Source organism: Hoplias malabaricus, chromosome 13 (assembly GCF_029633855.1).
Source record: "Hoplias malabaricus isolate fHopMal1 chromosome 13, fHopMal1.hap1, whole genome shotgun sequence".
Lineage (NCBI taxonomy): Eukaryota > Metazoa > Chordata > Actinopteri > Characiformes > Erythrinidae > Hoplias > Hoplias malabaricus.
Window position 1 is genome coordinate 33,040,855 of NC_089812.1, and position 23,472 is coordinate 33,064,326.

Sequence of the window (23,472 nt, forward strand, 5' to 3'; positions counted from 1 at the left end):
CACAGAGATGAGAGAGACACAAAGAGGAAGAGAGAATGGGTGAAGGAGGGAGGGAGAGGGACGTGGAGCGAGAGGGAGAGGAACGGAATGTAAAAACTCCAGCTAAGCTGCTCCACCCCCCCTCGCTCTCTCTGCTATAGCACTTTTTCATCCCCCTCTTCTCCCCCTGCTTGGATGCTATCTGCAGCTGGCTGTTCTTTAAGCACTTTTGGCATCCTTGTTCTTTTCTCACTGATCACTAAAGCGCAGTGTGTGTGTTTGTGTGTGTGTGTGTGGTGCATGTAGGAGTGCTGTAGGCACTGCACACAAGTGTCCTGTGATAATGCAAGGCTTATGGCTAAAGGTGCTAAAAAAAAAAAAGACAAAAATACATTAATGTTTTATTGCATTGCAGTAAAAAGCCGGTATCGGGGCTTTGATACAAAGAAGGGATATGGCTTACAATGTGCTGTGAAGGTTTACAGACACAGAGCTGGATGTACTAAGATTTGTACTGCAGGTTCACATTGGATGTATTCTGCAGAGTGTTATATACAAAACTGTCTTGTCCTCTCCAATAAATGTATTTGTGAAAAGGCCAAAACCTGGGTGATTTTACAAAAATTAGCAGTTATATTAATGTACAGCTGGTTACAGGTTCTGCTCGGTTGAGCAGCTTGTAGCATCCAATCTTCACATCTAACACCCTCCACGTTTTAAAACTGGATCTCAAAATAGGTGTGCTGAGAGACTGTTTAGAGAAGAACACTGAGTTTAAACTTGCACGTGTGTGTGTGTGTGTGTGAAGATATGGTGCAGATGATGTGGCTCTTTCATTCCTTCAGCACCATTTATCATCTCAACAGTATTGTGAACCCTGAATAAAGCACAGTGCTTGTTTTGGTTGCTCTGTGTTCATTTTTTTCCTCTCAGATTCATGCCCTATTTTGCTCTCAATAATTTCAACTTGTGCCATTACCCGAGAAGGGACTTCTATTCCATCACTGCCTTGTACATTGCCATCTAGTGTACCAGAGCAGCAATAGCTCCAATTCCTAGCTTGTGCTGCTGAGTCGAGGCTGAGGAACAGAAATGTGTATTTGTTTAGTCATTGTTTAATTGCTACATGCAGGAAAGCAGTGAATCCACAAAACCAGGATAATTCCCTTCCAGTTTCTTTATAGTACAAAGGGGCTAAAGTGCTTTTAGTAAAGTACACTGGTGGTTTGGCTTTGTGTGGCTGGGTCTAAGAACAAATGACATGGCCGGGGTGGGCTTGCTTCTTGGGTTTTCGAGCTGGTGATTGGCTGAGAGGCCCAAATACAAAGCCTTGTTGTGTACAAGTTACTGAGCGTTGTGTGGGTAGGGTGTAATACCTCTTGCCGCAGTATGGGGCTCTAGAGTCCTGCAATGTTACTATAGAGTACAGATTGTTGAGGAGACATGTTGGACTGTGACAGAGGAAGAATAGGTGCTGAAAAAGTGTTCAGTAAAGTGATTGTTTGGTGGTTTATAAAAGCATACACAGAGCCAGTTATATGCAGAGGTGGATAGATTAGTCAGAAATTGAAATAATACATTACATAAATAATACATTCAAATAAAAATGCATTATTCTGGTGAAACAATGTCTGAGGCGAATGAGCCCAAAAACTACTGAAGTATTGAGTTAAATATAGACCTGCAGTGGAGCTCAGTCAACTGTCAATCCAATTTTGAGTTATTATAAAAATAAATAAATGTTAAATAAATCTCCTTTCTGAGAAATGTGAACATCAAAGAATAATTGATGCAGATAAAATTAATAGAGTGAAATGAATCGCTTTGGAAGTAAATGTTAATGTAATTAAGCAAAAATCCGATAACATTTTATTTATCTAATTATATATATATATATTCATTCATTATCTGTAAGCGCTTATCCAGTTCAGGGTCGCGGTGGGTCCAGAGCCTACCTGGAATCATTGGTCACAAGGCGGGAACACACCTTGGAGGGGGCGCCAGTCCTTCACAGGGCAACACACACTCACACATTCACACCTACCGACACTTTTGAGTCGCCAATCCACCTACCAACGTGTGTTTTTGGACTGTAGGAGGAAACCCACGCGGACACAGGGAGAACACACCACACTCCTCACAGACAGTCACCCAGAGGAAATCCACGCAGACACAGAGAGAACACACCACACTGCTCACAGACAGTCACCCGGAGGAAACCCATGCAGACACAGGGAGAACATACCACACTCCTCACAGACAGTCACCTGGAGGAAACCGACGCAGACACAGAGAGAACACACCACACTCCTCACAGACAGTCACCCGGAGGAAACCGACGCAGACACGGGGAGAACACACCACACTCCTCACAGACAGTCACCCGGAGGAAACCGACGCAGACACGGGGAGAACACACCACACTCCTCACAGACAGTCACCCGGAGGAAACCGACGCAGACACGGGGAGAACACACCACACTCCTCACAGACAGTCACCTGGAGGAAACCCATGCAGACACGGAGAACATACCACACTCCTCACAGACAGTAACCCGGAGGAAACCCACGCAGACACAGAGAGAACACACCACACTCCTCATAGACAGTCACCCAGAGGAAACCCACGCAGACACAGAGAGAACACACCACACTCCTCACAGACAGTCACCCGGAGGGGGAATCGAACCCACAAACTCCAGGTCCCTGTAGCTGTGTGACTACGACACTACCTGCTGTGTGTGTGTGGTATATTATAACTAGAGGCGATTGCTCTAAGACTGCAAAGGAAGCTCAGCTTCCCCTAAAATGTCAAAAAATAAATGATCAAATATATACTGTTGTGTGTACATGTCATTGAATAAATATGCACTACAACGTGCTCAACTTTTGTTCAGAATCAGCTTCTTATCACTGGTAAAGACGCGGCTTTCCTCTCAATCATTCCTGCAGCTTCACAGTGCTTTAAACAGTGAGGACGCTGAGCATCCACAGAGTTCAATAGCGAAGCAGCGAAGTGCAGCGAAACAAGACGAGTCATTGGATAAATGCTGGGCTTTGTCCCGCCCATCGGACGCTCAGCGTCTCTGGGGGTCTATGGGGCAGTGGGCTGGCCTCGGCTGGCCCGGATGCTCAGCTTCTGCATGATGATTGGATGATCTGTCTGAGGCTGAATCCCTTTTTGATTGACAGCAAAATGAGCGAATCAGCGATCCTTTGGTGTAAAGATCCATGGGAGCATTACATTTTCATTCTGTTCTGAGTTGAACCAGACTTTCTTAATCCTCTTAGCGGCATTTTCTTTGTTAAAAACGACTAGTGACAAATCGAGCTTTTATTTCTGGTGGGTTTTTTGTAGCTGCTTGTGTTTGGAGACTGACTTCTATCACTCTTTCTGACTTCTATCTCAGTTTCTGTCCAGCGGGTGCTGCTGAGCCCCTCCACCGTCACAAAGCACTCACAGGCGGACACACTTCACATGGGCCAAGGCCGTTTAAGCAGCCTAGCTCTGCTGGCCATTGAGAGGACACTAGTCAAGTCCCTGGAAAAGACGCCTTGTTGGTACGACAGGGTCACAGACCATTTTCTTAAAAAGGAATGCAGGGTAGAATTTACGTATAAATAAACTGACATATTTTATGATGTATGCCAAAATTGAGCTTCCCCTCCTTGAAAGACCAGCATCCGCCACTGATTATAACGTAATAATATACATTTGTTAAATTAAAAACTGTACCAAAAAACTCAAATTCTGAGGGAGAGAGAGAGAGAGAGAGAGAGAGAGAGAGAGACACCCAGGCAGGTCGTAGTTTTCCAGTCCAGCTTCCTACTCCATCTGTTCATGCAGGGCTGTCCACTGAAATAAACACTAAACACAGGGTTCAGTAGCAGAGTGACTGAAGTCTGTTTATGTATTCATGCTCTGAACTGTAGTCTCACAGCAAATGACAGTACGTTAGAGATTTTACCAGTATGATTTCTGGAGTTTGCCAGTGTCCAAATGAAATTTACCAAAGACAAATATCAGCTTTATTTAAATTCATTACTTGTGCAAAAGGAAAACAAGAAAAACGTCTGTGATAAATAAACAATACAGCAATTGGAATCCACTGCCCGAATGTCTACATAGTGTCCATTAGACAGAAGAAATATTGAGATGCACATAAACTGTATAAAGTTGTTCAGTAAATTAGCTCGTGCTCTCCGGTGGTTCTAAATGAGCCTGCAAATATTTATGGGAAAAGTAGTGCTGTTGATGCAGCTCTGAAGAAAAATGTTTGGGTATTAAGAACAAAGTTGTTCTACAGAACAATTGCAGCCTACTTCTATTCATGATGCCTCACTGACTTGTAATAGGAGAATAGAGTCTCTGTCATTGCTACTCTGGGCTCAGCACTGCAGAAACTGCACTATGTAGCTTTTAGAAGACAGTAGGAAACTACACACCCACATTCATCCTTGATTTTGGGATAGTCCTCTAAAAGTCAATTACACTCTGCAACCATAGGGGGCGCCAAGGAGCAAAAATACCAAGTGCTGCTTTAAGGGAAATATTTAGGATACAATTTGAATTCCAGACCGAAGAAATACATCTGCAGATCCATAAATGTGTGTGTGAAAATCCAGTGTGTGTGAATTAAGCGTTCTGAGCAGTGTAGATTGTAAAAGCGTCCTTGGGTGTCTAGAAAGGCGCTATATAAGTGTAACGATAATAATAATAATAATAATAATAATAATAAATTACAGTAAATTACATTAAGAAAAATAGAAAAGGGAACATACACGCATGATAAAAATGACTAGTATTAGGCACACCTCTTCATAGCTGGGACTCAAAGAAACTGGCAAAGATCTTATTTTGGAGAACCGTGAGAAATAAAATATAAGAATGACTCACCTTCCCAGCGAGTCAGAGAAGAGTGTGGTCTAAAGAAAGGTGTATGTACCACCTACTGACTGAAAATCAAGAAGAATTATTTCACCTTGACCCAGGCAGTCTGTTCCTTTCCACAGAGAATAGCAGTGCAAACACTATCCTCTGGATTGTAGCACCACGTTATAATCTGCTACTGAAACGAAGAAAATACAAAACACGTTTCCAGAAACGCTGGGACATTTTGTGCAATGCAATTAAAAAAATTATATGTGATGTGTTCTTTCTTTTGAAATTTTATTGAACAAACCACAAACAAATAAAAATGTCCATTGTTTCCACTGAACAACAGATGTTTTTTTTGCATTTTACAAAATGTCCCAACTTTTATTGAAGTTGAGTTTGTTTAAACTTACATAATATCGAAAGGCAAACAACTGTCTGATTTCTGCTGAACTGCACAGGCAGATCTTGGAGTTAATGTGTGTTTGTACAAGTCTAGGTGTAGATCTAGGATGTTAGCCTCTAGTTCTGGAGGGCCACAGCACAATGGAGTTTAATATTCAACCTCACATATAACCAAAGTCCATGCGTTTATTTCCAGTAAAATTGAGTTTAAAATGTGTTTTAAATTAAAGACATTTATTTGTTTATTATTTATTTGTTTTGTTTATTTACTTAGGATGTGTCTGAGGCCTAAAAGTCATTGAGGGTTCACAATGATTAATAGAGGGGAAAAAGCACAGTGACTCTCTAGGATCTCAGTTTAACACTTCACATGTCAAACACAGTGTTTTTTTTTTTTTTTTTTTCTGTGCAGGAGTTTGAAAACACTGAGGGCGAGGAGTACCAAGCTGACCTGTCCACGCTGGCATCCCCTGGCTCCCAGGATGGACCTGATGTTTACATCTTGCCACTCACTGAGGTATCACTGCCTGTGGCCAAACAGCCAGGTAGATCAAGTAAGTACAGGGTCTCTATCAATCTGAGAGTTTCATGCATCTTCTATAGGGTATAAATACAGGGGGTCCTCGACTTACGACGTTGATCCGTTCTTACGTAGCGTCGTAAACCGATTTTCGGTGTAGGTCGGAACATACGTACATACTGTACGTAAATAACATAGTGTAAGCGCTTATCCTATCCTAACACCTATCCTCCTCGGTCCCGAGCCGCGTAACCGTGTATTCTTCCGCCGCACACACCAAACACGAAGTTCACGTTACGACGTTTACGACGCAAAACCACTTAAGTCGAAACAAGGCTTTATACACTAAATGGGAGATGTGTCGTAACCATGAAACATCGTAACCCGAGGACCCCCTGTACAGATGCACTGGCTCATTATCTTGTGAGCTGTTTACACTGGCTTTTTTTTTGGCAGCATCAAATGGTGTTTTATTCTGATTTATATTATTGGCGTTCAGTGATTTTATCATTGTGTCAAACTGTATATTAGCATACAACCATGGTCTCTGGAAAGTTTGGGTTTTTTGCAAAATGCATTTAAAACGGTCTGTGATTTGGTAACACTCTTAAAACGTTTAAACTGTCAGAAGCACAAACAAACCTTTCTAATGCTTTATTGACCAACTTGTATCTGGTAATTATAAACAAAAGAAGAATTCGACATTCTGAAAACATCTTTAAGCTGTTCATCAGTCTGTGATCACTGTTGTCTGAGTCTTCTTGTATTTTGTTCAGTAGATTGTGAAATCCCAAGATCTTTGCAATTTTGCAAGGAAAAATGTTTTTAAATTTGCTGAAAAGTTTAATAAAGGTAGTTTTGTTAATATGGTGCTAGTCTTAGCTGCAGACACAGAGCCCAACGGAGAGTTGGCGGAAAGTCTCATGCCTTTAGTGCGTTAAATTGGCCTCACTGTCAAGATTCGGCCAGTTGTGTTCTAATTGGCTATCTGCCTCATTCTACACGTCATGCAAAATAGCTGACTTATGATTGGTCCTTTTGTGTTAGTCAAATTCCTTTCTCTGCAGTAGCAGGTGGTTCTTGGCGGTCATGTGATAAGGTTCTTTTTACTAAGCAATTTTAATTGGACACTACCACAGCTGCTTGTTTTTTTTTTTTTTAACAGGCGCTTCACATGTCTGTTTTTTTGAAGCATACAATTGCAGTGACAGTTTGTGTTGTGCCCAAGAAAACTTGTCATGACATAATTTATGACGATAACAGTAATCTGTCTTCATATTGCCCACGCCTACTATACACACCCTCCGCTACAGTATAGTGCTGTATGTGTGTGAAGCTTAACTGACACGGCCATTGTGATGCTGCATGTTTCAGCTACCTCTAGAACAATAGAGAGTCAGATTTTAGCTGTGGCACATTAAGCTGGTGTTGTGTAGCCTGGCTGCTGGCACCCTGTGTCTTAATTGGCCACTGAAGAACAGGACCTCTGTCCTGGTATGCTGGCACTGTGTATGGAAAAAGAGCAGTGGCGTTGTTTGCGCTGTCACAGTGACCATTGGAGCAGAGAATAGGCTGCCTCTGGGATCTGGATGCACATCTGTTTGTTGCATAACGTAGTGAGGCTGGCCTGCTGCACTGCACCGTGGCATGAGGCAGCCATGTGAAAAGAAGAGTGGGAAAGCAGAGTCCCTTATTCTGGTTGTCTTGGGGTCCAGATTATTGAGCCAGAATGTTTGCACTGATTCCACAGGGCGTTTGTTAGCTGCGTTGGCAAGTCTTTAAATAATAGACGCCTCCTTTGACAGAAACGGTGATTGGCTGGATGTGCCCTGCTTTAATTTACAGTGAAAACCTTTTGAGGTTTTTGAATTAAAAGATAAGCAGATTCAATCATTGACTGTCTCTGAGTAGGAGCTGTGTGTGTGTGAAGCAGTGTGTGAGTAAGATGCTCACTCTATGACTCATGTGCACTGTCTGTGTGGAGCCTTGGAGGGAGCAGGGGGTTGAACCCGAATAGAAGTGCAGGCATGAGATTGGATGAGGAATCATCAGCAAAGCAGCCAATGGGCTCCTTTCCTCTGGTTGTCCATGGTTACTGCCATGTGATTGGTCCAGGTGTTGCGGGGTGAGAAGGGGGAGAGGTTGGGCCACGTCTCCCGTTAGACTGAGAAGGGTTTGGTCATGGTGTGGGCCGGATCCCTTATTCTCTTATTCTTCCTCCTACCACCTCCTCATCCTCCCGCAGCAGCCTACACTTTGTGTTAATGACGTGATGTTGAAAAAGAACAGGAAATGAATGGTTGTGTGCAAGGGCAAAAACATCCCAACTGCTTTGGCCTCTCTTCCTCTCCCTTGTGCTCATTCTATGCGGTGGCAGGCTCTTACATCAGCAAAAGCTGGAGGGTTGAAAGAGAATAAAACCCAATATCTGTGTTCCACATCTGAGCACAGCCTTGGCCATACACTGTTAATTATTCCACACTGTTCCTAATGTACTGCCTGTAAAGACAGATTCTCAAAGAGTGTCTGTGTGTGCACAGTGTTTATCATTTGCATTCTCAGGACGCTTATTCATATTCTAGACTCAAACAATGCCATAACTGTGTGGAGCTCACAATGCTCAGATTTACGGCTGCATCAGTGACTGATGACACTAGCACATTTACACATTCTAAAATGCTTTGTTGCTAGATTAAGTTAAAATCCTCTCCTGAGCCCTGTCTAATCATGTGTGTGTGTGTGCATGTGTGTGTATACCAGAAATACATCACATTTTGGGGACCAGTGTGTACTCACTCACATTCTAGGAACTTGTCTTCCTTGTGGGGATTGCCATCTATTCCCCATAATATACGTGATTACATTGTAAGTTGACTTGAAATGTTTTAAGGCTGGGTTAAGGTTAGGGTTAGAGTAGTTAGAGGGTTAAGCCAGTAGTACTTATTGGTTAAAAGCAAGTCTTCGCAAAATGAGTGGAAGTCTATGTAATGTCCGCACAATTCACAGATAGAAAAGTGTTTGTGTGTTGGAAGGCTGTCTCTGTCTGGAGTGTCGTTCTGCTTCTCTCTAATGTTTCGAACAGTGCCCAGAGCTGGTGAAGGCCTGCACTGAGAATGGCAGAAGTGGGGTGGGAATGTATGGCTCCCAAATTCCACAGGAATGATATAAAGAAGCCAGTTGAAACATAGAGTACACGGAAAAAGAGAGGGACAGTTGTGTGTATGATTGGGTAAAGAGTGTGGAGGGTGGTGGATGGATGGGGGCAGGCTGTTATCGCCATGACAATCCAGGCTGTGAGAAGCAGAGAATAGGCCTTGTGTCCCAGCCAGTACTGGGGGTACCAGGCTCTGCCACATTCTACACAAAGGCAGTGATTTAGTGCCGGAGAGGAGCGTGAGCGCCTGGAATGTGTGACCTCTGGAACAGCGAGGAGGAGGAGAGGACCAGTTTAATAGGAATAATACAGGGAGGGGACTGTAACAGGGGACCGTGGAAGAGACACATAGGCAGTGTGTGCACTGGGAGGGGTTCATCTGTTTGACAGAAGGCTCTCTGTTTGTCCCAGCCCCCTCAGCTCCATTGGGTGGTATAGAGACAACGATGTCACAGTGAAGACAGCCATTATATGCTTCTTATGTCATTGCTGGTGGCTCCCGGACGGCAGAAGCACTCTGACACACGACAGGTCGAGAGAACAGACTTTAAGCAAGAGTCCGGACTACGGTCGAGCTCCTTAAACGAAGACCTTTCTGCTGCGGGGTCCTAATCTGAGAACATCACGCCGAGATGAGTCGGTTTCCAGAGCCCAAGCCCATTGAACTGGTGGGAATGTTTGGGAACAGCAGGATGCCTTTGGCTGCTGGGAAGGAGGACGCGGAGGATTGCTTTCTCAGCTGCTTGAGGGCTCAGGGGGTTAAGCCCATAGGGAGTGGGCAGAGGAAGGGAGGCTTGGAAGACGCCAGCACTGCCTATTCTGTATGCCTTAAAGAGTACGTGGTTTTGCAAGTATTGCTTCACTTTCTTTCATCTTCGTCAGCATCATCCGGCGACTGAAATGTGAAGACCAGCCAAGATTAGTCAGCGCCTGTGATGGTGAATCTCCACTTTCCTAGTAAAGGACTGTGTGCTGTCATGTTAGTACAGTGTTCCTCCTCCTAATTCCCAGCTTCAGCATCCCTGATCCAGGTCATCAACATTTTATTAATCCCTTAGTCTGGATCAGGTACGTAGAAGCAGAGTATAGTTTTAACTGTGCAGGGCATTCCCCAAAAGCAATAGTAAGTATTGGTAGAACAATCTACTGAAAGCTTTCTTTTAGAACCTTAAAGTCTGCTCCTTTCATTTGGGGAAGCATTTTCGTCCTGATAAAAATCTGAAATTACATTTCAGAGATCGCATGTCTTTTTGAGATGCAATTGGAGTTGTCTCTGATTTCCAGGACTACTGCTGGGTTTCCTGGGAGCTTGGTCTCTTTCAGACCACTGATTGTGGACTGTGTGCTGCGTTGTTCATCGTTAAACAAGTCACATTTACTTTTCATGCGACTGCATTCTCTCAATTCTTATTCTCTTGGGTTTTTTACTCCTCTGTTTCAGTCCACCTGCTGAAGTCAACAGACCTTGGGCGCCACAGTCTGCTTTACCTGAAGGAAATTGGCCATGAATGGTTTGGAAAGGTGAGGCCCCTAAAATAAACAGCACATTAGAATGAAAGACTTCAAGCGAAATGGCATGAAGCCAAAGGCTGGGTGAGGTGTGTGTAGTTTGCCAGTGAGCTCTTAGAAGCCACTGTGCCACTGCAGGCTGCACCTGAGAGTGCAATGTGTGAACTGCTTGAGCGAATTAGTACCGTGAATTCCACACCATATGCACGCTGTGTAAATCTTTGCCAGCCAGACCACAGCATGGCTCATGGGTGACCATTGTGTCTTGTCTGAGGGTGTGAGATTGTGTTTTTGTTATTCAGGTTTTGCTGGGAGAAGTGAATGCTGGACTCAACACCACTCAGGTGGTTGTGAAGGAGCTGAAATCAAGCGCCAGCGTACAGGACCAGATGCAGTTCCTGGAGGAGGCCCAACCTTACCGGTTTGAGCTTATGATTATTCGTTGTCATGTGAACGTTTGCTCAACAATCTCTTAAAGAATCAAATACACATTTCTGTTCAAATAATTAAAGCATACTGTTGTGTGAATCCTGCAGTACTCTCCATCATTCGGCCCTCCTGCAGTGCCTGGCCCAGTGCACGGAGGTCACACCCTATCTGCTGATTATGGAATACTGCCCCCTGGTATGTCTCTATCTCTTTCAACCCCCACCCCACAAACGTATGCCTTATTCCACTAGGACTGAGGTTACAAGGTAATCTAAATAAATAAGCACTGTTGGTTCTGCATTCCCTGCATATTTTGAGGGGATGCATACGCCCTCTGCTGGTCAATATAATGCCAGTCTGTACAAGCTGCTGACCCTACAGATAATAGGAAAGGGTAAATATATTTTAGGTTAAATCTTAGTGCATTGTTGTTGATCTCTACTTCCTTTTGGCCTTTTTCAGGGTGACGTTAAGGGGTACCTCCGCAGCTGCAGAGCGTCAGACTCTGCCACCCCCGACCCTTTGATTCTCCAGCGAATGGCTTGTGAAATTGCCTCTGGCCTTCTGTATCTCCACAAACATAATTACATTCACAGGTGAGAAGACAGAGATTTTCTTTCGTTCTTCTTGTCCCAGTCAGGCCTGTGGATATCAGCCTCTGCGTTCTGGTCTCTCCCTACAACAATATCCTGGTGCTGCCTGAGTGCCTCTCACAGACTCCAGCATCAGTGATTTTGTTGCCGGGGGCGAACCCCTCAATCATCGGAAAAAGCGAACAGCATATAAAGCATCCAGGTACAGGTGTGAAGATTATTTTTCTAGTACACTACAATACCCTGTCTATGATTAGACTAATTCTCCTATTCCCATGTTTACATTTCCCTTCATGTGTCCTCAGTGACCTCGCTCTTAGAAACTGTCTACTCACTTCAGAGATGACAGTGAAGATTGGAGACTATGGCTTGTCCCACAGCAGGTACAGGGTGAGTAATGGATTGGTTTGGATCTCTAGGTTGCCATGTTGATCCCGTTAATGTGCCACATCTGTTTTCACCATGTTATAACTTATTCAGTTGGCTCCTTGGTCTTGTTGCCTTTGTCTTTGTTAGGATGACTATTTCGTGACGGCAGATCAGATTTGGGTGCCTCTACGATGGATTGCCCCAGAGCTCATTGACGAAGTCCACGGAAACTTGCTAGTTGTGGATCAGACCAAGGCCAGCAACGTCTGGTAAGAAGGTTCTTGGATATGTGATCAAGAGTATGCTTTTGAATATAACCTGTTCTTGGTACTCACTCTCAAGACACTCTCAAGACCTCATCGAATGGAGTGTATTGTGATTTTTTAGGTCGCTGGGTGTGACAATCTGGGAGCTGTTTGAACTAGGGAACCAGCCATACAGACACTATTCTGACAGGCAGGTGTTGACTTATGCTGTGAAGGAACAGCAGCTGAAACTGCCAAAGCCTTTGCTGAAAGTGCCACTGTCTGACCGCTGGTGAGTCACTGCAACCCCTGAGTCATAATCACCATCACCACCATCACCAGCAACCTGCCTTTCTACACACTGCCCAGTCATTACTCTCCCTTCACCAAATGTAAACCAGTCGATGCCTTTTACCACTGGCTACTCATTAATTATTCCTGAAATTAATCCAACCAAAGAAGTTAATGTATTTTCTATGATATGTTCCCCCAAGTGGTCATTCCATTTTCTCTCTGGCATGGTTAACAAATCAATATTGCTCAGCTCCAGCATGGTCTGTCATTAATTTTCCTCTCCCGCTGGCCCATCAATCATAGCCTTTTCTGGAAATTTGTGGTCATTAATTATTGTCCCATACACAATCCTTCCTTGTCCATTTAATCAAAAACAATCCTGCATGCTGACATACCACACACTTCTCCAATGGATAGACGATACACACTCAGGGCAAGGCCCCTTTCCATCCACGCTTTCCTCGTACCAATAAATCACCAGATGAACATCTGACCTCTTTACTTACTATGTCTGACTGAGACAGGTTAAACACATGGTGTACACATGAAACTAAACTCTAGATGTCTGACCGTGTGCAGTTGATTCCTCCATTAATGTAATCCAGTACCTGGAGATTCTTTATTGTTTGCTGAGGCACATGCGTGACGTCAAACACTCATTAGCAACAACTCAAACCCTTGGTATTTTTCCTCTGCATCGTACCTACACTAGTTGACTCTACACAGCTCTGCTCACTGTTTGGTCCCAAGCGCCTGGTTCATTTCCCACTAAAATAGTTTCCCCAGTCCCGAAAATGTAGCCAGTGACATTGCAAAACACAGTCTCCAACAGTAACTGCAGGCTGTGAAAACCACAACAACGGTGGCAGTAATGTTAAGCATTGTTTACTCGTTGTGTACTTGTGTGTTGTTTTTGATTTTTGGGACTGAACACAGCTTCACTGCATATGAGTTCAGACTGACTCAAGTCTCTCTGGCCAATCAGTGCTGTGCAAACTTTACACGTCACAGATAGGTCCCTACTCGGCTCACGTCTAATCATGAGTGAGCAGGTACTAATACAAAAAAAGTACCCAGTTCAAGGCACCAGGTTCCAAACTAAGAATAGAGAAGCATAAAAGCAGAGTAGAGCCGAGTTGTATAGAGTAGGCCCCACGCAGTGGAAAAGCAGCATATTTTAATGACTTTAAATGTTTAGTGTTGACTATTAGTTCACACAATTGATGGAAATAATGACTGATTTCCCAACAACACAATGCAAGGTGCCATATAATCCATAAAGTGCAATCACTTTGTGCAAGATAAACAATACAAACCAGTAGCACACATTTATAGTTTTATTTCTAAACATTAATATGCTGACTTCTTCAAAGTATGGCACCTTCTTCTTTGATGATTTGTTGTGGTTTCCCTCTTTTACGGATAAAGGTTAACAGTGTTGAACATTCTTGCATGTCAAATATTTTTTAGTTGCAAATGTGTTTGTAACTTTTAATTTCAAATCTTTATTATTATTATTGTTATTATTTTATTTTTACAATAATGCTGTCTTGTTTGTGTATGAGCAGGTATGAAGTAATGCAGTTCTGCTGGCTGCAGCCAGAGCAGAGGCCTATGGCAGAGGAGGTACACCTACTGCTGAGCTACCTGTGTGCTAAGGGTACCAGTGAGGCAGAGGAGGACTTTGAGAAGCGCTGGAACTCCCTCAGACCCAGCCTTGGTACTGGCAGCGCCCATAGAACCCCTGCAACATCTGAGGTAGCTTCATCTACGTCCTCCTTCCCACTACTAGAGCACTTCACAGCTGATAGCTTCCAGTCAGAGAATGGTGATGACATTCTGACAGTTACTGAGACTAGTCATGGGCTCAACTTTGAATACAAGTGGGAGCAGGCTCGAGCTGAACAGCCCTACTGCTCCTCATCTGCCAGTGGGCCTCTGGGCCGGAGTAATCCACATTACCAGGATATCTACTATCCTCTCAACAGTACAGCAGGAAGCTGCAAAAGGGAAAGTCTCACTCTAGGAGTTTCCCCTTCCTACTACGAGTCAGATCACCCTGGGGTGGTCCCGGTACTCAGCGCACACAGTCCGTCCGTGAGTAGTGAGTACTACATCCGCATTGAGGAACCTGTAGAGTGCAATATAAATCTGGAGGAGAGCACTCTTGACTTTAGTCCAGGAGTCGAAGCCAGCAATAGTTGCTTCTCCCCAAACAACACAGAAAATCCCACAGAGGCTCAAAGAAACACATACTGGTCAGCAGCAAAAGACTCTAAAAGCAGTGCCTGTGATTCAGATGGTAGCCCAACTATTGCCCTCACTTTGATGCCCCTCCAGAGGGAAGATCTAAGCCCTCTGGAGTCTGTAGATCAATCAAATCAATACTTCTCTCCCAATGACAGGGAAAGATTCCACTGTGAAGAGTCAATCTCAGCAGAACTGGAAGCTCACTTGAAAAGGGGCCAACCATCTGATTCGCATCTAGGGTCTGGGAGCCACCGCTACACAGTTGTACAAGATGGCCCACGTGGTGTATCAGTCTCACTGAGCAGCCCCAGTCTGGGACACTGTGACCCCTACCTCGAGGCGAGCCAGAGGATTGCTGAAAAAAGTACAGCAAATGAGACCTATTATGATATGATGGGCAACTTGCACAAGAATATGCCCAAGCCTCACTATATGAGCATAGATATAGAAGCTGGCGATGGTCTTCTTATGGGTGCTGGTGACCCAGAAGACGATAACAATATGTTTACAGAAAGTGAAGCAACTAACTGGACCTCAAACCACTCTGCAAATAACAATAGCCTAAATTTTGATGGCAGACAATCCAGGGGTTATAACGATGCCTATCTCGATTTACACCAAGCCACACCTTCCTCACGTGTACAGAACTCAAGGCCACGGACAAAAGAAGAACGGGGTGATTCCAAAAGTAATCCCTTCAATACTTACAGAACAAACCCATACATGGATGCCACAGGTAGCAATCTGTCCTCTGTTAACATTCCATATGCCGATTCAGAATGTGGATCATACATACGGTTGTGTTCTGAGGAAAGGAAAGAAGCAGAATCATTTCATTCAGCCCCAGAAAAACACCAAGTTATTAATCCTGCCCAGAAAATGGCTCCTCATTTGCATGTCAAAGAGAATAGGATATACCTCCCAATAGGGGCCTACACCAGTAAGAATCCAGTTTCTCTTCCAGCTGAGACGGCAGTGACTCAAGAGGAATTGCTCACTGACAGAAGCACAAGCCCTGCACAAGACATAAAATTGCGATCAGAGGGTCCTGCAGCACTCAGTGGGAAGAAGATTCCATGCCCTAAGGCTCTGTCTGAATGTGTCTTAGAGTGCAGTCAGACAGGGGACAGCTGGGTGGAGCCCAGCTGCTCCAGCATTAGCCTGGTGGACATTGATGACTGCAGTGATGATGACATGACAGACATAACCTCTAGTGTCTTTCCCGAATCTCCTGTGGACTACACAGAAGTGGGCGATGATGATTTGGTACAAAGATCTTTGCACAGAGAGATACGAAATCATGACACTGAGGACATTATCGACCTTGCATCCAGCAGCAGTCCATGTGAGGCCTTCATACCCGATGCTTACAACATGTCCCTCCAACCCAAATCGCTGGACAGTGGCTATGACACAGAGAACAACGAGTCTCCCGAGTTTGTCATGAGGGACCTGGAGGGGAAGCCTGTCCTCAGTACTAGTATGGAATCTGAGTGTGAAATGCTTCTTCAGATGGACCTTGAAGATGACGTCAGTGACGTAGTCAGTAGTAATTGCAATCTGGAGTTGAGGAGCCTTGGTGAGAGGAACCAATACAGAGACTCGGCTTATTTCTCTGACTACGACACTGAGAATGACAGGAGTCCCTGTGAAGGAGGAAGCACCTTCTTCGACATCCAAGTGGAGGATGAGGTGTTTGGACACAAACCTGTAAAAGACATCACTCTCAGGAAGGCTGGGAGAGAGGGAGAATTCCCAGTGAACCAGAGGGAGGAGGGGTATCAGTTTGCAAGGCTGACAAACAGTACAGATGATGCTGTGCTCAGTGCCAAACAGTTGGGTCTTGAGAGGAAAAACATGGAGTCTGAGCTCGGTTCATGTCCTGCGACAGCTCCAGGGATAACCATGCTGTCCCCCTTTCCTCCAGAGATGGGAGGATGTTTGACCAAGGAGTCTGCTCCAGATGACGGCCTTGGGCTCGAATCGGAGCACTCTGGAGAAGATCCAGCTTCTGAGTGCTGCTCCAACACAGCCTCCGAAGGCTCGTCCACAACACAGGAAGCCACAACGATGGAGGACCAAGCTGATGGTGCCACCAGAGACTTCTCATCTGCAGAGTCCCTGGGTTCAGACTCCACTATAGTGGACTTCAGCAGAGAGATTGACAGCTGTGAAAACCTGGATGATGATGATGATGATACTGAGTGTCAAATTGAAGGAAAGGATGATGAGAGGGAAGGAGTGAACAAAATAGAGGAGGATATGAAAGAGGAGAGTGTAGATCAAGCACTTCTGCGGGTCAAGCAGGATAATTCTTTGGACAACATTCTACCTGCCTTACCAGAGGATCTGGACATACCAGCACCCCTAGGAAACAGTGAGGAAGCCGATGAGGAAGACACTGATGACAGTGACGAGTCTGACGAAGAGCTGCGGAGCTACAATGTGCAAGAACAGAGTGAGGAAAGTGAGGAGGAGTTCACTACTGTGCCTGTGGTGGTGAGTGAGAGGAGTAGTGCTCACCATCTTCGGAGCCTACTCAAAATGCCCTCACTTCTCACTCAGTCCTTTTGTGATGAGTTGGAGCGCAAGAAAAAAGCGGTCTCCTTCTTTGATGACGTCACAGTGTTCCTTTTTGATCAGGTCAGTTTTTTGTTTTTTTAAAGGTAAATTTCACCAAGATTAATCTGGGATGTAGTAAACTGACCTATAGACATGTCTTTTCTTAGGAGAGCCCTACAGGGGAACTGGGGGAATATACATTTCCACCAGGGACAGAACTTAATGACCAGGCTGCAGTAGATGAGCAGCCTCGACCACATAGGATTAATGACTCAGAACACTCCTCAGATGAGAATGCCTTGGAAGAAGGTTAGTGTTCCATTAACATTATGTAAATGGTCATTCAAATGCAATTTACTTGCTGTTCTGTGTAAGAGATGGAAAAACTATAATATTAATTACAATTAGTTATCTTTCTTAACAGTTGGGGCCTTTGAACTGGAGGAAGATTTTCCCAGTCCTACAATAGAACCTGCTTCTGATGGTACCAGCACACCCCCCAACTCCCCAGTCAAGTCTCCTGAGGAGAAACCAGCACCTCAGTTTTCCCGCTTTAGCGTTTCCCGCTTCTCCATTACACAGGTGTCTGACTCAGACATAGATGCCACGGGAGGTCAGTACCATTCTAAATTAAACAGCTGTGTCAAATATAATGTCATACATTCATTCATTGTCTGTAACCGCTTATTGAGTTCAGGGTCGTGGTGGGCCCTGAGCCTACCTGGAAATGACTGGGCACAAGGCAGGAACACACCCTGGAGGGGGCACCAGTCCTTAACAGGGCGACACACACTCTCACATTCACTCACACCTATGGATACTTTTGAGTATCCAGTCCACCTACCAGCATGTCTTTTTGGACTGTGGGAGGAAACCCACGTGGACATGGGGAAAACACACCACAGACAGTCACCCGGAGTTGAATCCACAACCTCCAGGTCCCTGGAGCAGTGAGACTGCAACACTACCTGCTGCGCCACCATGCCGCCAAATATAATGTCATATTTGTGTCAGATGAGAGACCATTCTATGTAGTGTTCATTTTTAATATGCTACACAAACACTAACACTATTTTTCTGTTGAGCCATCTATTTGTACACCAACCTCCACCATTTACTCTCCACAGGAAGCAGTGCGGATGGAGATCGGGAATGAAAAACCCAGCTCTGCCACATTGATGGACAACACCTCCAGAATCCTGTTGGCCTGAACAGGCTGTAGATTCTGTTTGTTTTATTAAATGTCCTGGACGAGGGTCCTCTGAATCCGACACCTTTTCAGACACAGTGCCTCATACTGTAGTGGAATGACGTTAGCCTTCCTTCCTTCCTTTTGTCCCTAGAGAGATGGCAGTAGTGTGACATAGTCTGATAAGGACAACAGTTAAAAGAACAGGTAAACAAATCTATATGTATCTGAAGAACTTTATGTATTACAAAAATAATATATAACTTATTTGCAACGTTCAGAATTCACACACATACTGCAACAAACCATTTTTTTTATAAACTGTAGCAGTCATCAGAGGTATTGGTTCCATCGCTGCACTGCTCATTGGCTTGCAGTGCCCCATCTTATAACTCATTTGTCGATCTTCCAGCCGCCAAAGTGGAAGTTATCATGCTTAGTGAAAAAGGAATGTTGTGACTTCCCAACAAAGAGCTGTGTACTGCTGAGGATGTGCAATCCAGGTCCTACCGTAGAGCCCCAGCATTAAAGACCATTTGCATAGTTTTCTCTAAAGGCAATCACTTCTGACTGGTGTGAAAAAGTGAAAATGTTGTAGCTCAGGTCGATTGTATGAGGGATGTAATTAGGTACATGTGAAATCAAAGCTGATATCACTTCACAGAAGATGTTTGTGTTGAACATATCTCCGCACTATGGAACAATTGCCCCCTTTTCCTCTTTGTGCTGCTATACACTTTGGAGATGAGGCAAAAACTAAGTTAATGCACTTTTGTTTTGTTGAAACCTAGAGGTCACGTGCAAATCAGTTTCCACAAGGATCAAACGAAATGTCAGGATTCGTGTTTGTGTCTGTGTGAGTCCAGTTAAAGATCACAGTGTAGTTCTCTCACTGATGCCAGCCTTTAAATTAAAGTGAAACTTCATCTTCATGCTGAGGAAGGGATCAAGCATTTCAAGGGGTGCTATTAGTACATAAGTGTGCATATCCATATAGTGTCTTTAGTGTCTATTTCCCAAACTAGTGTTGCACATTTGAGAGTGAGCTGTAAATAGGCAGTTATTGGGTCTTCATGATTCTGCTTTCAAAATATCAAATCTGCTTCCGTTTCATCGCCTTAACAACAACAAAAAAAAAGGGAATAAATATTAGACCACATGTTACTTTTCTGAATTTTACCTACCTGTCTAAGATGCTAGTTTTAAAGGACAATGCTACAATTTTGCAAATAATGTTGTTTCTTACAGGATGCTTGACGCTAGCAGATGGAAAGAAACATCATCTAAACTCCTTATGGTCTTAGAAATTTAGCCTAAATATTTGACATAGGTTTTTATGATCACATAATGATGCTTCTACTGCCGTGGTGCCTTTTTATGACGTGCAGAAACAAATCTTGATGATTTTTTTTGTGTGTGTGTTTGGGGGGGGGATTACTGTTATTGTGTCAAATCTCCATTTCCTTCCTGATTATTTTAGTTATTTATTTATACATTTTAACATGATCTGTCCTTAATTTATGGCATACTGTCTTGTTTCAAGTTGTTTATATCTATTATAATAATTTTATTTCTCATTCTGGGAATGTAAATTACTGTTAATGACAGCCACAATCTATTACACTCAGTGTGGTGTATATATATATATTTAACTGTGAAAGCTGTGAAAGAAGAGATGTGCCATTTTAAATCTAGTGTGATGCCTTGTTTTATGGCAAATAATCAGCTTATGATTATTTGCAAAGCATGTCAGCATTGTCCTTTAAAATAAAGAGGCCCAGCCTGAACAATGGCAGCTGTTGAGAATTTGCCCCATGCTTTAAATTGTACCTCACGATGGATGAAAAAGCTGGATCTTTACATCTTTGCATTTAGAGGAAGTCAGCAGAGCATATCAGTGAAGGAGAAAATCAAGAGTGGAACAAATCAAACGTTCAGTTGATATAAGTGATTGTAAGTGGACTTCACTCCCGTCTCCACACATTGTCCAGTCAGTTTTCTGTGCTAGTGACCTGACATTAGATGATGTTCTCTGTACTATGTTTCACACTGAAAACTGTATAAAAGTATAAGGTATGCTACTTGGTCTTACTACAGTTGCACAGATCATGCTCACCCTGACACCACTGGCCTGCATCCTTAGTCATTACTGTGCCAATATTTTCAAACACACATCATCACTATGCTGTTCCTCTCCGTCTCTCGGGCATTTTATAATCTGTGAAATCTTGCCACATTTCATGCTATTTTTACAGTGCAAAACATATCAGTGCTTTATAGAGGACAGGTCGATGGCTGTTTATAGTTGCCAAAGTGATATCAAACGATCAGGAGCCTAGTGAATCATCCTGTTGCAGCGTGGTGTGGCTGGTGTTTGCATTCCTTCCTGCTCCTGTAGTAACATCATGGCTGTTGCTCCATTTATCCCCATCCATGCCAACTGTAGTATTCCAAATGAAAAAAATAATAATAAACCAAACCTATAGTTTGTCCTTATGTCTCAGATTTTTTTCTATATTAAATTTTATGAGACAGTTATGTGCTTAAAAATAATTTGTATTCACGTTGTATCATTAATACATTTTTGATTCGGTTATCAGTATAAATACAAAAAAGTAAATGTATTTTAATATAGATCTCTCTAATGGTGCAGCTATTTCACTTGCATACTTTTTATTTGCTCTCTCTGGGTAACATCATGGAAACAGCAGTTCAGAGGAAACCCGTATTAACCTTCAGAGCACCATCTTAGTAAAAGTAGGCAGTGGCTACATGAGAGAAAACATGATTAACTAAGATTAATCAAAAATATTAACAATTTCAAATTGCATTTCTTTCACTTTTACACAGCTCATGCATTCCCCCAATGAGGCATTCGAATAGAGTTTGTTTGGATTGGATTAGTTTGTTTACATGGCACTTTTTTCAGATGATCACTTCACAAGTTGTGCCCTTGTGAAGGACTAACATCTCCCATAAGTCAGTGAATGCACACTTGCTTTCATTCATTTTATTTCACAAAAGACAAGGTGTATTTGTAAAATGCAGTAACATAAATAAGATTGAAGAGAACAAAGAAATTCAAAACAGTTACACCAATGTAGGCCTATTTCCGAATTCTATACGTGCGCACATTCTCCCAATCCAGTCCAGAAAATCATACACACCTTCAATGAATCTCAACGACTTTGTCTGTCTAGCTGTATACATTCAAATGAGGCCAGGACACACTACAAGTACATGACTGAATGAATGAATGAATGAATGAATACTTTGTAGGATTTAATCTGGAAGCAGCAAAGTGAAAATATTCAAAAACTACATCTGTATCTAAGCTCTATCGGGTCATGTGTCATACAGAAAACTAAGCAAACCCAAGTGTTGACAGCATTTTGAAATACAGTTGAGTCAACTGAAGTTTTTTTTTGTACATTTCTAAAAGATCTTTATAAGCAGCTGACAGAGTTGACAGCCAAGATATGTCCTTTCTACGATACAGAAACAAAGAAACAACACACATATAAAACTACTGCAAAACAATCATAACCAACAACCAACACTGATGTTATTAAACGTTTTAGGTGCAGCTCAAAAGCACGAGTTCAAGTCTTACATAGTGTCTAGTGTAAGGAACCACTGCTGAGCCTATAGGACATTTATCAAATAAACATAAGGCTTTGCCCTTTTGGATTTATGTTGACATGTATTTGTCATATATTCTGATTAGAGGGAAAAATAAAACTATTTACACTAAACATTTTAAGCATGTATGTGTGTGCATTTATCTCCATAAATCTTACTCTGTATTTTTAACCCTCTTTCACCAGAAAAAAATATATATACAAAAATTTAAATTGAGACAATTTTGAAAGTACCGAAACATTTTGATTTGACAACCTATAATTGACTAAATGAAACAGTAACACTACAGAATCTAAGTATTTTTCCCTTTTGCATATGATCCGGTGAATTTTCCTCAAAAGCACTGATAAAAGAAACACTAGAGCAGAGTCAATAGCAGTAAAAGGCACAAACCCTTGTTGCTCATTGCCAGTGGGGCATATTTTATACAAGCTTTGCCAGCTATAGCTTTAAAGTGAAGCTTTAGATAAGACAGCATGGCTAAACATTTGCCACAGAGTGCCTGCGGTGCTACAGCTCTGACTCTAGCCACTGCTATCTCCTATATTTACTTCCTACGAAAAAGACTGGTGGTGCAGAGGCATGGGAAAATTTGTCTCAGTAACAGTGATATTATACAAATCCAAGCTCACTACCCACTGGCAAAATTAAATAATGGATGAAGCAAAAATAATAATAATAATAAAAAAAAACATTAAGACAGCAACTGTTTGGTCAGAAATGCTTAAATGTGCCTGAAAATCAAATGAAAACAGACAGCCCCCTGTCAATTATGATGCTAACTGGTGCCTACTAACTTCCATTGTTAACCATGTTAGCATGTTAGCTCAAGCTAATTTGCTAATTCTTAAGCTTTGACAAGAAAGATAAACCATCCTCTGAAGGTTATGATTCTAGATTTTTTTTATTTATTATTTTATTATTTATTTAATTCTTTTTACATTAAAAAAATATTTTAAAAGCACTGTCCTATAAAAGTCTCCCCACAGATACAGCTAGCACCTCTGGTCAGAGGCTCTGAGTGAAGTTGGCATTTGTGAGTATCATATTTATTCACCAAGATTTGTCACAAAACATCAACATTTATGGAGCTAATATGGAAATACAATTAATCAGCTTGTTCCTTAGAGTGTTCCTGGGCTTGTATCCCCCATTTGCCCAGACTCGTTTGCACTGTGGTTTCTTGTGCATTTTGTTTGTACCAACACACACAGAACAGAAGAGGGCAGCAGAGAGCAAGCCACATGGAGGCTACTCTAGTAGAAGAGCGGAGTGTGGTCATCCATCATGTTTGATCTGAGGTAGACCTCCAAGGAGCGGTCACTGGAAGAAGAGGGGGTCAACAAAAGTTGTCACTATGTGCAAAACAGGGCTCTACAGTTTGCCATTGACTTAGCAAGCAATTCTTCAAGTATCATAAATCACAGAGGATCTAAAGGAATCTATGCATTAGAAC

The 23,472-nt window shown here is 42.9% G+C and overlaps 2 protein-coding genes across 6 annotated transcripts in view; one reads left to right on the forward strand and one right to left on the reverse strand.

The window, feature by feature from the left end:
* Positions 1 to 19,514, forward strand: part of aatka (apoptosis-associated tyrosine kinase a) — a 52,543-nt gene extending 33,029 nt beyond the window's left edge. The window contains exons 3-14 of one of the 3 annotated variants that reach the window (XM_066642393.1): positions 5,673 to 5,814; positions 10,376 to 10,455; positions 10,746 to 10,864; positions 10,980 to 11,067; positions 11,335 to 11,468; positions 11,771 to 11,855; positions 11,982 to 12,103; positions 12,222 to 12,371; positions 13,942 to 17,266; positions 17,353 to 17,494; positions 17,610 to 17,798; positions 18,313 to 19,514. In XM_066642393.1, coding sequence (XP_066498490.1) covers positions 5,673 to 5,814; positions 10,376 to 10,455; positions 10,746 to 10,864; positions 10,980 to 11,067; positions 11,335 to 11,468; positions 11,771 to 11,855; positions 11,982 to 12,103; positions 12,222 to 12,371; positions 13,942 to 17,266; positions 17,353 to 17,494; positions 17,610 to 17,798; positions 18,313 to 18,341 — 4,605 coding nt within the window. In that variant the 3' untranslated portion in view covers positions 18,342 to 19,514. Of the gene's footprint in view, positions 1 to 5,672; positions 5,815 to 9,459; positions 9,873 to 10,375; positions 10,456 to 10,745; positions 10,865 to 10,979; positions 11,068 to 11,334; positions 11,469 to 11,770; positions 11,856 to 11,981; positions 12,104 to 12,221; positions 12,372 to 13,941; positions 17,267 to 17,352; positions 17,495 to 17,609; positions 17,799 to 18,312 lie in introns of those variants that run through there. The other 2 variants (XM_066642394.1, XM_066642395.1) reach the window with 2 other exon arrangements.
* A 2,114-nt stretch (positions 19,515 to 21,628) lies between these two features.
* Positions 21,629 to 23,472, reverse strand: part of baiap2a (BAR/IMD domain containing adaptor protein 2a) — a 95,563-nt gene continuing 93,719 nt past the window's right edge. For all 3 annotated transcript variants that reach the window (XM_066642402.1, XM_066642399.1, XM_066642400.1), the window contains one exon: positions 21,629 to 23,339. In XM_066642402.1, coding sequence (XP_066498499.1) covers positions 23,273 to 23,339 — 67 coding nt within the window. In that variant the 3' untranslated portion in view covers positions 21,629 to 23,272. The remainder of the gene's footprint in view (positions 23,340 to 23,472) is intronic.